We start from the raw sequence: 16759 nt of genomic DNA on the forward strand, positions 1-16759 counted from the left end.
TAGGGGAGCAGCCCCCCAGTCTGTGCTCAGCGCCTCCCAGAGCCCAGCTCCCACTGTGCCGGGTGCCGTGCGCTCACCCGAAGACCACCGGTGAGCCCCAAACGTCACATTTGGTGTCCCAGCTGAACGGAAAGGAAAGCAGCACTTCTCCTTTCAAAGGCTGCTCTGCGAACTCAAAACCAGTCCTGGGGGAGGCGTGTGCTGCACGGGGCATCTCTGCCATCTGCAGAGCCTCCCTGCGAGCCCAGTGTACCCGGGTGCCTGCAGCCAGCAGCACCCGTGCCTCCTGCCCCCAGGATCCATCACCCGCTGCAGAGAACCACACGCGCTCCGTCCTTCTGGGACCAAACCTCTCCAGCACTTTGCTCCAGAGCTTTGTGCCCCACCACCACCCCATGGGGGCTGCTGAAGCATTTTTCTCCCCACGGCTGCTCAGCCATGCTGCACGTGGAGGGGAGCCCTGGGCCAAAAGGCCGTGGTTTCCAACAAGGACAATGTTCCTCCTGAAATGTTTCTTCCAGCGGTTTCTGCTCCTCCCTGAAGAAATAGAGGTTGAGTGGGAAATGGATACAAACTCTTATTTTGGAGAAGGGTTTACGTGAGCGCATTTCATGCACCTTTTGCCCATCCGGTACCACCTGGTGTGTCTGTCCATGCTAATCTGCCCCTTCCACCGCCTTACGCTTTAAAATTCATCAGTCCCACTTGACTGCCCCGTTGGCATCACTTTTCCCAGCTTGTGCCCCCCGGGGGGAACCTTTTGGGAAACCAGGGAGTGACACAGTGAAGTGACATCTCCAAAGCTCACACTTCCCTCCCACTTCGCTACTGCTATCATATGCAAAAAGATTTTTTTTCCTGCTCTCCTTTCTCTCATCTTCCATTTATGATTTCACCACTTGAAAAGTTTTCAGTTTGGCAAAGAGGAAGAGAAAACTCCACCTGTGGTCTTCCTCCAGCCTGTCGTTCTCAGCACAAGAGCACAGAGGCTAAGCAAAGCCGATTTATTTATTTTGGAACCTGCTCCAGGAGCCGGTGTTTTCTCCTTTAACCGCATTCAATTTTAGGCACAAAAGCGACTTTGAAATGTCCGGAGGTCCCTGCCCCTCCTGTCTGCACTTTCCCGGCCCCCCCCCAGCTCCCGTCCTGGTGGTGGAGCTCCGGGTGCTGCGCCCAAGACCTGGCACGGGCAGCAGGAGGGCCGGGGGCAGTGCGGGGCGCTGGGTGCCACCGCTTTGGTGGCAGCTGCTGGAAGTCACCGCCGGGGCGGGGGCGGCTCCGGCTCCACGTGCTGGGGACCGGCTGGGTTCGCAGCCCCGTCGGGGAGTGCCGCGGTGCTTGCCAAGCACCGGGAGCCCTGGCTTTGAGAGGAAGCCAAACGTGTCTTCCCTGCACACATCAAAGGGGAAACCTCCGTGTTCCTCCCCGGGCAGCTCCTTCTCGGCTGGAAGCTCTCAAGGCTGCCTCTGCCCCCGGCATGGGATGGGCTGGGAGGGGTCCTCCCCCCCGCGCACACCCCACAAAACCCTGCTGCATTACATCAAGGCTCCCCTGCCTTATTAAGGAACATCTCTTCTACTTTGCTTACATCCTCCTGGGGCAGAAAATGAGAAGGAACAACCGCCCTCGCAAAGGGAGCCACTCGGAAACGCTCTTCCACCTTTGGAAGGCGAAGGACAATCGAACGTCCCGCCCCAGCAGCGAGGAGTTTAACGGGGGAGCGGGGCCGAGGATGAGCCCCGTGCCCCAGACACGGGCCAGGAGGAGGAAGCACGCTGACAGCCACTTCCCAGTGCTGCCCCGCTCTTCTCTTCCCCTTTCTGACCAGCTCTGGAGGAGGAACCTCAGAGCGTGGTGGGGATTTTCTGCTTCAAACACAATTCCCTCTGCTAACCCCACCCGTGCAACCACGAGCGCTTGCTGGAAGGCTCAACCCACCACTGCGTGGGCAAAGGTGGGGAGGACTAACCCCAAATCCTGGCCTAATGTCATTAGAGATCTCTAAGACCTTCAAGATGGCTATTTTCTGCTCTTAATCTCTCTCCTTCCACCCCCAAGCTGGGAGAGGGAACTGGGTAACTTGTGGCACGCACCCCGGTCCCGCAGGATCACGGTCCCGGCACAGCGAGGCGTGCTGCCCCTTGTGCTGCCCGGCACAAGGAACTGAGGAGCTGGATGAGGGATGGAGGAGCCCTGCAGAGGGCTCTGCCCACAAAAAGAGGCCCCCCCTGAACCCCAGTGCCTGAACGAAGGAGCACCCTGGCTCTCTGCCTACAGCAACAAGGCTGGAAGGCCGAGCGTCCTGCCACCACGAGCCTGTTGCAAGACCTTGAGCATGGGCTGTGTCCATTTCCCCCCCTGCATGCCTTTCCACTCCCGATTACCAGCTCCTTGAGAGCAAACTCAGCCCTTCCCGTGCCAGCGCAGCAGGCATCAATCTCTGTTATTGCCCTTGGGTGCTACAGCAGAACAGGGAAAAATAATCACACACATAAAATCCAGAGGCTGCCGTGCACATCAGGCACTGATGAGCCCCTCTGGCCAGCAGCCCCTTCAACCACAGCTCCGATAGCCCCTTCTGGAGCGGGTCTGATGGGGGAAGCAGGAGCGCTGGGCAGTGCAAACGCTGCCAGTAAGCACACACCTCTCCCTGTTAGATCGCCCCGGATTAATCCCGCACCTACGGGGCAGCGGAAGGCACTTACCCACTAGTCCAGGTCCCAGGAATGGTGATGAAGATATGCTGTTGTGCGACGGCAGGTCCCTGTGCTCGCCGTAGTGGGGGCCTTCACCATAGCTCTGCTGAAGCAACACGGACATGATCAGCGGGTGCCCGGGGGTGCTGAGCCAAGCACGCGAGGCGTGTGTGGGTTATCGACCTCCACGCGTGCCCAACCTAACGCGGCGCGACCTGATGCCGGGGGGGAGGAAGGAAAAAGACCCGAGCTGCTGCTGTATGGGCAGTCCCTGGAGAGACCAAAATCCCCAGTCAGCCCCCAAGTCGCATCAATGCACTGCACAAACCCGAGAGGCCGGGCTGTCGGGGTGCAGTGCCTCTCGCAGCAAGAAGGGTCAAAGTCAAAGGCAGCTCGTGAGTAGGGCACAGAAACGATCCCAGCCTCGCGGCGGGGAGCGGGCAGCGCAGCTGCAGCGTTTGGAGGGGACGTGGCACCAAGGCAGGGACACAGGAAGGCTTTGCCCCATGCTTGCGGCTCCTGCACAGTTTCTGCCTTCGCTCAGCACCCGCCAGGTGAGAGGCGGAGAGCCCCAAAGCCCCCCCGAGCCGGGGGGGGTTGAGGGGGAGAGAAGGTCTATAAAAATGAGAAATGATACAGCGCCTGCTCTGCCACTGACCTAAGGGAAGGGAACGGTGTCATTGCGAAAACGAATCACACAAACCCATTAAAACATGAGCATCTGTCAAAAAAACACCATTTCAATTAAGTTAATGTCTTTTCTCTCTTCCCCTCCTCAGGCCCCAGTTCTGTGCTGTTGCAGCCTCGGCTGCTTCCCGACAAAATCCTCCCAGCTCTCCCCATCCTCAGCCCCATTCGGGGCCCTCCCCAACCCCGCTGTGCTGAGCCCTCTTCTCCCCATGCCCAAACCTGAGCATGGGGAGAGGGAAGATCGCAGGCTCCAGGTCTGGGTGAAGTTTTTGGAGGAGAAGCCTTCTCCAGGGGCACCTCAAAGCAGCAAAGCCTGCAGGGATGAGGTCAGGGCCCCTCTGCTCACTGTGCCCCCTCTGGTAACAGGAACAACACTCAAAATGGGGCAAGAAAAGTTGTTCCAGGGTTAGAGCCAGCCTGGGCACAATGCGCGCACTGAGAGCCCATCGCAAAGCCCCCGTTTATTTTCATTTGAGCTCGGTGTTTGTGCTTTTATCCTTACCCTTCCTTGGTCAAATGTGGAGCTGTTTTGATCTCCCGTTCCCCAGGAACCTGATCCCGGTCTTTCATCCAAACCTACCGAAAAACAGGAAGAACAAAGGTTACTCTTGCTTTATCAGCAAAGCCTCAAAGGTGTTCTCGCAAAATTAACTCTTCCTTCTACAAACAAAACAATATTTTCATTAATAAACCACTTCCACTTGGCGTGACCGATCCTCCCCTCTCCATCCCCACCTTCCCACTTCAGCTGGGAGTTCAAAGCTGATCCCACCGCAGCCTGGAAAGGCTTCAAAACACGGGGCAGTGGGAAGAGGAGAAACGAGTATTTTACCCCCGCGTTACCCCGCGGTGCCGAGGAGCCTGCTCTCCTCGAAGCCTGATGTTTAAGAGGGCTGCAAATTAAGAACCGATCGTGCCCATCCCGGTGCTCCAGCGGGACCCGATTTTTGCTTGTGAGCAGCGTGCCAACAGGCTTGCCCACTGCTGGATCACGGGCTAAAAAACTCTGCTCTCCACCAAAAGAGCCTCGGATGTGACGTGCTGGGGCACACCACTATGCTTTTTCACGCTTTTTCATGCTTTTTCACGGCTATTTTTGGTGTAAGCCCCGTGCTCCTGCAGAGGATGGTGTGTGGATGCTGCGGCTCCGATCAGAGCCCGCTCCCACCCGGGTAATTTTTAGCCCTCCGAAGCGTGTCCCGCGCAAAGGTGACTCAGCCCAGGATGGCAGCGAACCAACGGGAGGGGTTTTGCAACGTGCCTGCTCGCAGGCTGCGGTAGGAAACCGTCTCCTTTCATCGCCTGCCAGGTCCGCCCAGGCTGTGCCTCTCGGGCGACCAGCACACGAGGTGCCCGAGGGAGGTGGCCAACATCCACCGGGACAGAATCGCCCCGGGAGCCGCAGCAGCCGAGCTCTGCAGTTAAATCGGGCACTGCGACTGCACGGGGGAAACTTCTCCTGGCAGGCGAGGCTGAGCCCTGGCCCGGCTGAGCAGTGGGATTTCCAACCTGGTGTTTGGTGATGTGAGCTGGCACCTGGGGCTCACATCTAAGGCCAGAGAGGACAGGATCCTGCACCCATGGGTGCCACGAGGGACCGGCACGAGGCAGAGGCTGTTCCTCCTCCACCTGCTTTCACCCTGGTGGTACCAGAGCTGGGTCGGCTGCGGGGCTGCTGCGGAGAGCCCTGAGCCCACAAGAGGGATGGAGCCACCTCTGCCTTGAAACTGTGCACGGACCCCGTTCCCATCCCCAAAACTGGGGGCTCCATGGGCTCCTCCTGCCCCAGCCAGCTCTGTCGGGGTGCCAGCAGCATTTATGGGATGTTGGGCTCCAAACAGAGCGGCCCCGACACGAGGAACTGGGGGAGCAGCGAGGGCCGGGCAGTTTCAGGGCGCACTCCGCCTGCATTTTAGCAAAGCTGATTATTATGGCAAACACGCCACGTATTTGTCTCCTCCGCTCCCCTTACTGTTCATTTAACCAGAAACTTCTTTCAAATTACATCCTTCTATTTCTGTGCCTTTGTGTTAATCATTTCCCCAGAGAATTGGTGTTTAATTGCTGTCTAATTTGCATAATTATGCATATTAATCTCTACACCTAATGAATATTCATAATTCTCATTTAGATTTTGTTTTCTAATCAAAAATTTCCAATGTGATTACTGTGCAGAGCAGGGATAAGCCTCTAATAATACCTTGGATACTAGGGAGAATTACTGCCAATTCTCCCACCTCCTACTTCCTAGAATAAACTTTTGCTTTGCTAATGTGTTTTTCTAAAGCAATTCATCTGCATACCCCGCAAACACCAGTGGAGATCGGGAGGCAGAAAGGCTCCTATTCATTTTGCTTTCCCGGGTACTTTTGGAGCATCCCAGCAGTCGGGGTGATGAGGTGAGCAGTAACCGCAGCCTCAGCCACCCCTGGCAAAAACTCAGCCCTTCGTGCAGGCAGGACAAGGAGGGTGGCATGCCCTGGTGGCTGCAGCCAGCGAGGCCCCCCCCAGCCCTTCTCCAGCCCCCCTGAACCACGAGGAGCTGCCCCAGGGGGGATGCTCAATGGGGCAGCCTCCTGGCGGGGCTCTGGTGCCTGGAAGCCCACGACAGGGGCCAGCCTGCGGACCGAAGCTCGAAACAGCTCAAAAAAATGGTCTCACATCTTCCCAAGCTTCAGCAACCGGGGCGAAAGGTGCCTGCAGAATGTCCCATTTTCAGCCTGGAGGTGTTCTAAGAATTCAGGTGTTTCTGGGATGAAGCCAGGACAAAAAACCCATCCTGCCCACCTTACGTTTCTGGCATCCCAATGTAGTGCCGACCTGCTCTCCCCTCCCTTTGTATCGGATCTACAACTCGGCAGCAAATGCCCCCTGCCAAACCCATGAAAACCCAAAGGCTGGCCAAAAGCAGGTGCTTCTGGAAAACCGCCCACCCGAGGCTCAGTGGGGTTTTGCTCAGCCCACACCCCGCAAGGCTGCAAGGCTGCTGCCACCACCACCCACGGCCACGCTTCCCCCAGCCTGTGATGCTCACCCATTGCTCCCGGTGCTCCAGAGCCTTCCCCACGGCACCGAGCAGCTGGGCTGGACCCAAAAAAGAGGAGGAGGAAGGGGAAGGAGCAGGAAATGGAGATGTCCGGGCTGAGAAGGGCCAAGGGCGGCATTTGGGGCAGGCTGCAGCAGCTCCAGCACATCCCCAGGTGCTCGCCCAAGGGTGTGCAAGCCTCTCACCCGGACCCTTTGGTCACAGAGGCCCAGGGAGCGAGGCCACACACCTCGTCCCCATCCCGATGGAGGTCAGGAGTGCTCTGGGCACTGCCCATCAGTTTCCTGCCTGTGGGCACTGCTCACGTGCTGCAGGGAGAGCTGTCGGGCTCCCCCAGCTCTGCGAGTGCACCAAGCCTCCAAAAGTCACACCCAAACTCCTCAAGGGGAACTCCCAAAAATCCCCCCTGGCTCAGGGACCTGCCTGCAGGACAAGGCTGTCACCTCCTGTGTCCCCGCAATGGGACAGGGACCTGTGGGCACCTCCCTCCCTCCCCAGCTCTGCCTCGTCCCCAGAGCAGGTTTCCTGCACACGAACGTGCACAAGGTGCTGGGCAAGAACTACAGCCAAGGCCCCAGCTGAGATCGTATCCAGCTCGCGTGGCAGGGAGCAGGACTACTTTTGCACCAGCATATCCCAGCTTTTGAGCTTTGCAGCGCTGAAAACGCTCTTCCAGCACAGGGCACGCACGCAGTTTCTGCAGACACCCACACGTGCACGCAGCTGGTCGGGGCCAGCTTTATTTTAAAATAAAACCCTTTTCCAACTAACCAAGTTAAGGCACACTTTCCAATTCAGAAAAGACAAAAATAGGAGCTACCTCCTCTCTCCATTAATACAGTTATTAAAAAACGTACAGATTAATTGTGCATTTTAATAACCCTGATCATGAATATTCATAATGCATTTCTTGCTCATGTTCTAATTAAAATGTACTAATAGAATAAGATGTAGCTGTCAGACAGTCATTTTTTTTTTTACTTACGATTTCTGTGCCACAGCTAAGAAGAGCTGATAGACAAGAACTGCTCTAAGCTCTCAGCACGGATAAAAATAATTTGCCCAAACTGAGCCTGAGTAAAAGCCCCCCGTGCGCCACGAGGCCCTGCATGCCCTCGCCACCCCAGCACACCCTCCAAGGACGCATTCAAACCATGGGGGCTTTCAGTTATGAGTGAGAGGAATGGTGAATTCAGCAGTGCATTTACTACCCCAACCTTGCATGCTACGAAGCATCCCCTGCTCTGCACCCCTTTCCGAAGGCGAGCAGGGTGCTGGTGTGTTTGCTCTCAGACACCTGCCCCATCCCACATGAGCTGTCCGGGCCCCGGGAGCAGCTCCCCACACAGGAGGGAACCTGCAGCTCTGAAACCAGCGAACTGGTTAAGGAGGCTGTGTGGTTTTCTGCCCCGTTCCCACATCCCAGCAGCAGCCACGTGCGCTCCTTCCCACCCTGTTCTCTGCAGGCTGCTTCAGCCCCCGCGCCCGGGATGCCTGGAGCTGAAAACGCCACGCAGAGATGCTGGCTCTGGCTTCAGTCAATAACCAGAGCCCTGGATTCTACCTGGGAAGCTGTCCTGTCCCTTGAGCCATCGGAGAGCCCCATGGCTTCAGGAGGGGCGCTTCTCAGAGCTCTCCACTCCTTGATCCCAGCACAGCTCCGGGCTGCAGCTGGCAGAGAGCAGGGCTGGGTGTTGGATGTCTCCACCATCCAGCCACTGCAGGTCCTTCAACAGGAGCTCTATCCCCAGTAACCCCTTTGCAAGCAAAACCCATGGGGCAGGCAGCGCTCCTCTGAACCCAGGGGACACGCAGGGACACACGAAGTGGGACATCTTGCCCCCGAGACTGCTCAGTTACCATTGGTGCACCAAGACCAAGGGCTTGCTCTTAAACCCTGCACCAAGGCACACCTGGAGGAGCGCACGTAAAGCTGCAAAGCTGTGGTCCAGCGTGTTCAAAATGCCTTGAAGATGACTCACTTTTGGCCTCAGAAGAAGGCAGTGGCAGCCCCGTGCTGGGGGACAGTGAGGGACATTGGTGGGGACATCACCGGGGGCCGCTGTGTGGCTTGGGCTGCAGCTGAGCCGGGCTGAGCGCTTCCCTCCCCCTGATGCCTCCACCCTGCCCAGCACAATCTGTCAGCATCAAAGAGCCCTCCTTAATCTGATTCCCATCAAAATACCCTTTATTATTTTTATTTTTTTTAATAAATCTATTAGAAATATTAAGGCCAAGCCCCAGCTCTGGGAGCAGTCGCAGCCCTGGCTTTGCTGGAGGATGGCGATGCCCAAGCACGAGCGAGGTGGCTCTGGTGGCCCTCGTTGCAGCAGGACGGGAATACAGAGCTGGGAATAAAAACCCCAGAAGCAAAAGCCCACCAGGGCCACGCTTGTGAACACACCAGCAGGACAGGGGGTGCCCACGCGACGCCCAGCGCCTGCCTCCACCAGAGGTGGGACACTGCGGTGACAGCCACCGGTGCCACCGTAATTTGATTTGAAAGAGAGGTGACAGAAGGCTGCTTGATAAACACTTCCAAATTAAGCGGCTTTGTGTCCTAATCGCTCTGGCGATCAGCCTCACAGCAAAATCTCCACTAAAAGGGATTTGAAATCAATAAAATTAGTCGACTAGTAATTAGCTTTAGTCCCAGTCAAACCAGCAAAGTTGTTTTTCCTGGCGAGGGTTCGCTCCCTGGGCCCACGTGCTGCCGCCCAGTGAGAAACAACAGCACCAACACATCCCAACACTGAGGCATCCTCAGGGAAAGCCCCCCCGGCCACTGGCACGGCCTCGCCAAGGGGAAAACCGGGGTGTTTCGGAGCGGCTGCCTGTTTATTTACCAGCCCCGTCCGCCCCCGAATAGGAAAAAACAGATTTGAATGGGAGGCAGTCGCCGGCTGTTTACAGGACGTTGATTGTGGACGGGACTATACAATTTGTTCACTTCCTTTTCCCGGCGCACGACAAAACAATTCCACCCCCCAGCCCCCACATATATAAAAAAAAAAAGGGGAAAAAAAAAAAAGGAAAAAAAAGCAAGAGCAAGCAGGGCTGAACACCTGGAGGGCAGCTCGGGATGCTCGGTGCTGCCAGCCGAAGGGCAGGGAGGGCTCCGTGCTGCTGCCAGGGAAGGAAGCGAGTGCTTTGGTGGGCCCTCTGGATCACGCCCCCCGTGGAGGGATGGACCCTGCTGGTGCACTGAACGAGGTCACCTCGGAGCCTGCCATAGCAGAACCCTACAGGTTTATGGGGCAGGCCCTTCCCCGTTTATCTTTGTGCCAATGAAAGCACGAGGAATTCAAAACCAAGGTGCACACAGCCATGCCGCACAAGCGCCTGCACCCCTGCCCTGAGGGGGACGCCTGCTGCTGGCTCCCCCTCCCCAAACGCATGCTCAGGCATAATTTTGACTAAAAAAAAAAAAAAAGAAAAAAAAAAAAGCTGATGCCACCACTTCCGCGATCATTAATTCCTCCGCTTTGCATCTGCTCTGGCATCTCCTGTGTCATGTTCTGGTTCAGCAGTTGCTGCATGGTCCACACTCAAGAGTGGAATTTGAGGAAATATTTGGGGCTGGGGAAAAATGGGAGAGGTACCCCAAAGAGAGAGGGGAAAATGATCCATCCCCCATTGGCTTCAGGCAAGGGATGAGTATGGAGACAAAGCAGGAAAGAGAAATTAAATCTGCAGATAAAACAAAGCCAGAAAGGGGAAAAAAAGCCAAGGAGGTATTTTGTACTCACAGTCTTTCGGAAGATGGTCTGCGAGATGTTGCACGTGGTGTTTCCAAACAGAGCTGCATTTGCAGCCCCTGCTGTGGGTTAGGGAAGTGCTTAGCCTGGATTTCTGAGCCCAGGAGTGGCTGCAAGAGCTCTCGCAGGACAGGGCAGGCTCCACGGCAGCCCTGGGCCCAGGATCTGGGGGCTAGGGCGATGTCCCAGGAAGGAGCAGAGAAAGCCAGCAGGCACCGCACCCAGCACAGGGGTAAGGGGTGCCTGGTGCCGAGAGCAGGGACACAGCCCCCGACCCTGTTGGTAACGGGGATGAAGACGAGAGCTTGCCCCCTCCAAGTCGTAATTAAGAAAACAAATCACCTGGGCCAGCCCCACCAAGGCCGTGCAAAACAACGGCGCGATGTGCAGGTGGTGGGAAAACGCTGCACTGTGGCCCTTCTCCTCGGGGGAGAGGCCAAGCTGGATGGGTTCGTTAAGTTAATGACGGCCAACGAGGCGAGGCCAAGGCAGCGAGGCCAGCGGGCCTCCCCCCCAGCCAAGGCACGAAGGCACACCTCCCAGCCCCGGGTAAGGCCAGCAAGATGCCACGGGGAGAAAGAAAACAAACCTGTGACGACAACCAGAGGGAAGAAAATAAACTTTAAAGCTCAAAACACTTCCACCAGCTGTGAAAACAACGGCACAGCAATGACCAAACAAGAGCACAAAGGAGCGGCACGAAAGCGGGACAGATGATAACGGGGCTGGGCCAGGCAGTGCCTTCAGCGGGTCGGCAGCGCGTGGGCCGGTCCCACTCATGTCCCTCGCTCCCCCCGTGCCCACCGCCCCATTCTCACTTCACAAGGAGCGGGATGCCGAGCAGGGACAAATCAGGGACAAATCGTGGGGACACATCCAAGAACAATGTTGATTTAAGGCGGGCTGATAACAAGTGTCAGAATTAGCCTGGCTTTGTTAGCACCTTGGATTATGGCGTAATTCAGAGGAACAGCTCTGCTACCCGTGGATGGAGGGGCCCAAAAAGAGGCGACTGCTTCCAGGCAGCTGCTGGCAGCTCTGAGGGTGGTGCAGGGCCAACCTCCAGGCCCCGCTTCCAGTATTAGCCCCCGAGGGGCACATTGCAGGTGTCCCCCCCCCATCCTCCCCACACGTTTTTGTTGAGGACCCCCGGGAACATGCCCCAAAGCTGTGCTCCCAGCGGGACTTTGGAAAACCAGTGGGAAGGAGCGCGGCGCCGGCCATCGGCCTCACTGCCCCTTCGCCTTCCCTGCAGTCTGCTCCCAGGCATGCAAACTTGAAAAAGCATAATAATATTAAATATGGAAACCCAAGGAATGGGGTTATGAGGAGTCCCTGGCCTACACATTGGACTCGTGCCGCTCCAAATCCCCATCTCCAAGCCCCTCTGAGGCCTCCGAGGGCTTCTTGGGAGCAGCAAGCCCACAAGGCAACTTAAACACGAGGACAGCCCCGTAGAGAACTCTTCACGTCCTGCATCACATATATCCGACAACAGCAACATGTCTGCTACCACAAAACAACTTAAATCCAACAGATAGAGGCTTATCTGTGAAGCAAGGGGTTATATCCCGTTAAACAGAAAGCTTTGGGGAGAGAGGAGCGAGAGTAAATCCACATCCTGTTTTTTTCCAGCTCATTTGTTTTACCACAAAGTTGCACACTCATGAAAGATGCAGACACTCGAGACTAACGCACGCATTGTTGTCCGAAGAAAGAATTCATTTTGCTGAGCGTGCACAGCAGCCCGATGCCAGCGGGGAGTGAAATACGATGGCTGCGTGTCCCCCGGGACGCCACGCACTGACCTTTCGGATTTCGCAGACAATCGTGTGTTTTGCATGTACGTACAGATGCTCGCACACCCGGACTATTTTGGTTAGAGGCATTTACCTCTATTTCCGCTCCAATTTGCATCTTTCCAAGTATTGTTTAATTTGCAACGTAAAATAAAATGAGGGTGTCAGAAATGCAATGGGGGCGCTGTCCTTTTGCAGGGGAATATAAATCTTTTCCCACTGGGTCTCCGTTGCTCCCAGAGCAGGAAAATAGGAGCCAGAAGCCCGTTTACTTCCACCTGACCGACTAAAATGTTGCAAGAGAGACATTTCAGATCAAAGGAGAAGACTTTCCTCAGCGATTTCCCTGGGACACGTCCCGAGAGCGGCACCAGCACCGTGTACGTGAGCGCTCCCAGCCCACTGGGCAGGGAGGCCAGAGGTGGTTAAAAATTAGACAAATTTCAGGCCGTTTCCAAATAATGGGGAAATGATGTGGGGGAACGGCCAAACACCCACAATCCCGGTGGCCTCAGTAGTTTACCTGGGAGCCTTCTCTTCGAGGGAAGAGGGCCGGTGGTTAACACCATGTGGCTACCAGCCCAGCGGCCTGCCCTGCGAACTCCCCTGGAGCAAGAGGAAAAAACAGCTCACGTCTGCCCAGGGAGCACGAGCACGTGTGGGCGGGAGGAAGGCAAAGGGGAGGCACGGCTGAGGCCATTTGCTCTGCCCTAGAGGCCGGGGCTGCAATCCTGCGGGGTGCTGGGCAGCCCCGCTCCCCGGCACAGGATGCCCCGGACCGCACAGGATACCGGCGCGGGGCTGGCGAGGAGAGCTAACGTGTTAGCCGAGCCGATGATTCAGCCCACAGGAAGGATCATCTAAGAAGAATTGTTCGACACAATGAGAAAAACTTTCCCAAACAAAGTGTTCTCAACACCACCTGCCTCCTCCGCGGGGCCGAGGCAAGGCCTGAGCTCCAGCTTTTGTTTGCAAATAACTTCAAGACCGCGGTTGCCACAACAGAGGTTCGTCTTTTTTCCCCTTCTCCTTTTCCGAGGGGACACGGCTCACCGTGGGGCTCACCCCCCAGACCTCCCCCAAAGCACGGCGCTGGGCAGCGCAGCAGCCGCACACCCACTGCATTCGTTCGATGCCAAAACCCAAAAAAGTTCAGGTTGGAGGGCTGTAAGTGGAGGACCGCGACCCTCTGCACCCAAACACCCAGAGCAGGATCCCCAGAGCACACCCACACCCCAGCAGCGCACATGGCACTGGGTCTGGGGGATTAACAGCACGTGGAGCCCACGAGGGGTCCCTTCCAGGCACCAGTTTTTGCAAAATTTAGTCAACACGGCACAGCATGGTGAGATATTTACCTTAAAAACGGTTTAAGGACAGATGTGACCTATTTAGAGCTCTGCCAAATATTTCTGTAATTGAATATACCATCGATTATTTAAATTACATTAAAAAGGGCTGTATTTGATCTACTTGCTACTAAGAAGCACCGTTTCCAAGAACCACGACTTTTTTTTTCCCCTCTTTAACTATAAATACTTCAAGATGTTCACTTGTCCCTTTCCTTGCTAAGAATCCACATCTTTGCATAACCATGCTCCATGCCCCAAATTCCACTTCTGCCCCTAAAGCCAAGAGGACATGTCACGGGAAGAGCTTACCTGAAGAAAGAAACCAGTTTTGTTTTAAGGGCAACACCAGCTTATGGAGCAGAGTCCAAAAGGTGAAGTCTCATCCAGCCTCCTGTCCTCAGGGGAAGCTGTTGGTTTTGGCTGCCCATCAGCCTCAAGAGACTTCATGAAGTCACCTCAGCCAGGGGACACGGAAAAGTTGCTCCAGCACCTCGTGCCCTGGTTCCCTCCATCCACGACACCCACATCCAAGCAGGGTGTTACCCCAGACCCCTGAGGACAGACTGAGGCACTGGGATGGTGGCTGGTTTTAAACCTACATCTGTCACCTGGCCACGCACATAGGGACCAGCTCAAGGGATGGGACAGGAGGGTGGCACCGCTCCCACCAGCTGTGTCCCACTTAAACCAGCCGTGTGGGTAAGGACGAGCCCACCATGGCACACGCGTGCGTCTGGGCTCCTCCTGCACCCGGCGGGTGGAGGATGTGCCCGTGCCACGAGGACGTCCCCGAAGGAGCCAGGGAAGCCGTCCCAACTGTGCCCCCCCTCCGCAGGGCCCTGCTGCTCCCACCGAGCTCTCCTCTCACTGGGCAGACGGTGCTGGGCTGGGGCGAGGTGCCAGCAGGTGGCACTCCTCGTGTGGCACCGCGCCTCGCGCTCCTGGAACCGAGCAACGCTCCCCGCTCCTGCACGTGCATTTCACACCATTTCCTGGGTGCAACTCGAGCATCGCTTAGCGATGGCCCCTAGGAGCCGGTGTGATCTCTCACGCTAACAGCAATACCCCGAAAATACCCCCCTGCAGCTCCTCAAAGCCCCGTGAGGACCTCAAGGTTTATTCTGACAGGTTTTATTCTGACACCGTCACAGAGCAACATCGCATCATCCAGCTGCGCCGTTCTCTCGCTCTGCCCTGGACAGGCACCAACCCATTGCTCGGGTCGCACGCTGTCTCCCCCAGCCCCAAAAGCACCAGCCTGGCTTTGCACGACCCCCTGAGCCCTTTGGTGCTGCCCACAAACACCCCGCTGTTAGAGGAATGGGCTGGAGACAAAAAGGAACCCATTAGATTATCTCATCTCCCTCTCCTCTACATCGTGTTTGTGTTCTGGTGCTTTTGTCTAGACGAGCGGTAACACTTCTTATCAGGATCGCTGATACAACTGTCAAGCAAAATTCACCATTAGACATTTCTCTGGTAGTTTTCCTAAAGCTGCCTTTTAACTGCAAGAAGCTCAGGGGAATTATTTCCTCCATGAACAGCAAGAGCTGCCCCGGTGCAGAAGTTTTGGGGCCCAAGGGGGGTGACACCAGGGGCTCCCGCTGTGCTGGGTCACCGGTGGCTGCGCAGGAGCCACTGCCCCACAGCTGCACCTGCAAATGCAACTTTGGAAATAATATACACATATAAAAACAGGGAAAAAACAAGCCACCCCTAACCTCTGCAAGGAAAATCCTGCAAATGTGAGTGACCACATGGATCTCTGGCAGGCAGAACCAAGCCGCCTTCGGTTCCTCACTGCACCAGGCTTGAGAGATGGCTCGGGGCATGCGAGGCACTCGCTGCTTTGGAAAGGAAAGGATGCTTTGCCCCACTTTTGTCTTGAGCAAGTTCTGGGGCTCACTGGACTTTCCAGGAGTTGCTGAACGCATAAAACAGCAGGAAACCCAGTGAAAACCAGTTCCCCATTCGGAGCACAAAGTGCCCCAGAAGCCCCCATGACAGGGCCAGGCCAGCAGGGAGGGGAAGAGGAAGATGAAGACCTCGCCGGCTCAGCTGTTTGCAAAACCACAGCTCCACACCTCCCGAGAGCCCCGTCTGCTTCGCCAGGCTGCAGGCTGGAGGGGACAGCCGGCTGCAGGAGCTGCCCCAGCGGAGCCGGGACCCCTTAGCCCTGAGCCAAAATGAGGGAGCAGCCCCCTGCGAGCCTCCCCGCTGCCCTGGGGCGTCACGGTATAGCACGTGCCCCCGGGTTTGCTGCTCTGTCAAGAGCAAGGAGTGCGTCTGCCTCTCTGGGGACCAGCCTCAGGCAAGCCAAGACGAGTTCTGCTCCTTCTGCTTGCTCCAGCAGCATCCCCAAAACCTTGGGTGCTCCCCAGCATCCCGACTGCCCCGAAGCACGCAGCGCGCTGCCCTGATAAAACACAAACCCGCACTCGTTTAAAACTCAGAGGTCAGGGTCTCCAAACCAGAGCAAGAGCCCAGACACAGCCCAGCTCACTTCTGAGCAGTCACTCTTCAGAGAAACTGGTTTCTCTCCTGTTAAGCCCAGATACGCACAAACCACTCAAACTAAAGCAAAACCATCTCCAGGCAGCTGGGCACTGGTTGGATCTGTTCCTAAAACCAGCTGAAATGAAACCATCTCGCAAGCCCCATGCAGAAGGAAAGCCCGCAACCAGGCTGCGTCACAGCCCCGAACCACGCCAGCCCCCTGCTCCAACTGTGGGGCTGAGAAACCCCCAGCCTACAGCGACCTTGTGCTCGAGCCAGCCCCAGCCACCCGCCCTTCTCCTCTCCGTGCCGCCGGCAGCACCTCGCTGCAACAGGTTTTAAGGGTCTCACGTTACGGGGGAAGGCAGGGAAGCAGCACGAAAAGATGAGCAATTCTCATGTGCCACGCATCCTGCTCCCAAAACGGGACCCTGTGTCCTCGAGCAGCGTTAACACCCTCTGCTCCTGCCCCAGAGCGGCACGGCACCTGAAGGAGACCCCTGCGGGTCTCCAGCCCGCCGCTCGAGCCCACCTGCCTCCAAATCCCTCGAGAGCAGAATCGCAACTGCTGAAAATCACTCCTCCCCACTCCGTCCTCCAAACCCCTGCCAAAAAAGCCCCGGCGCTGCCAGACATCTGTTGGGAAGAACCTACCCCGAAAGAGCCGGCGCGGGGCTGCCATGTCCACGGAGCCGCCGCAGGCTGAGCCCAGCGCCCTGTGCCGGGCGCCCCAGCCCCGCGCTCCTCCCACCGGCCCCGGTCCCTGCCCACTCCTGCCTGCCTTTGTTCAGGGGACTGTGGAGGAGTTCACTCTAAGGACAGGCAAAAGCAGTTAGAAGAAAGTTAGTGGGGTTTATGGAGTGGATTAAGTTTACCAGGGGATTTTACGGTGCGCTGCCCGGGGAGCTCGGAGCAGCTCGGC

At 56.6% G+C, this 16759-nt stretch overlaps 1 protein-coding gene across 14 annotated transcripts in view; it reads right to left on the reverse strand.

The window, feature by feature from the left end:
• Positions 1-16759, reverse strand: part of TCF3 (transcription factor 3) — a 66874-nt gene that overhangs the window by 25884 nt on the left and 24231 nt on the right. For 10 of the 14 annotated variants that reach the window (XM_032203640.1, XM_032203639.1, XM_032203636.1 and 7 more), the window contains exons 4-5: positions 3889-3962; positions 2706-2802 (exon numbers count right to left, since the gene is read on the reverse strand). In XM_032203640.1, coding sequence (XP_032059531.1) covers positions 2706-2802; positions 3889-3962 — 171 coding nt within the window. Of the gene's footprint in view, positions 1-2705; positions 2803-3888; positions 3965-16759 lie in introns of all 14 variants that reach the window. The other 4 variants (XM_032203644.1, XM_032203643.1, XM_032203630.1 and 1 more) reach the window with 2 other exon arrangements.

This window comes from Aythya fuligula, chromosome 26 (genome assembly GCF_009819795.1).
Source record: "Aythya fuligula isolate bAytFul2 chromosome 26, bAytFul2.pri, whole genome shotgun sequence".
In the NCBI taxonomy this organism is placed as follows: Eukaryota; Metazoa; Chordata; class Aves; order Anseriformes; family Anatidae; genus Aythya; species Aythya fuligula.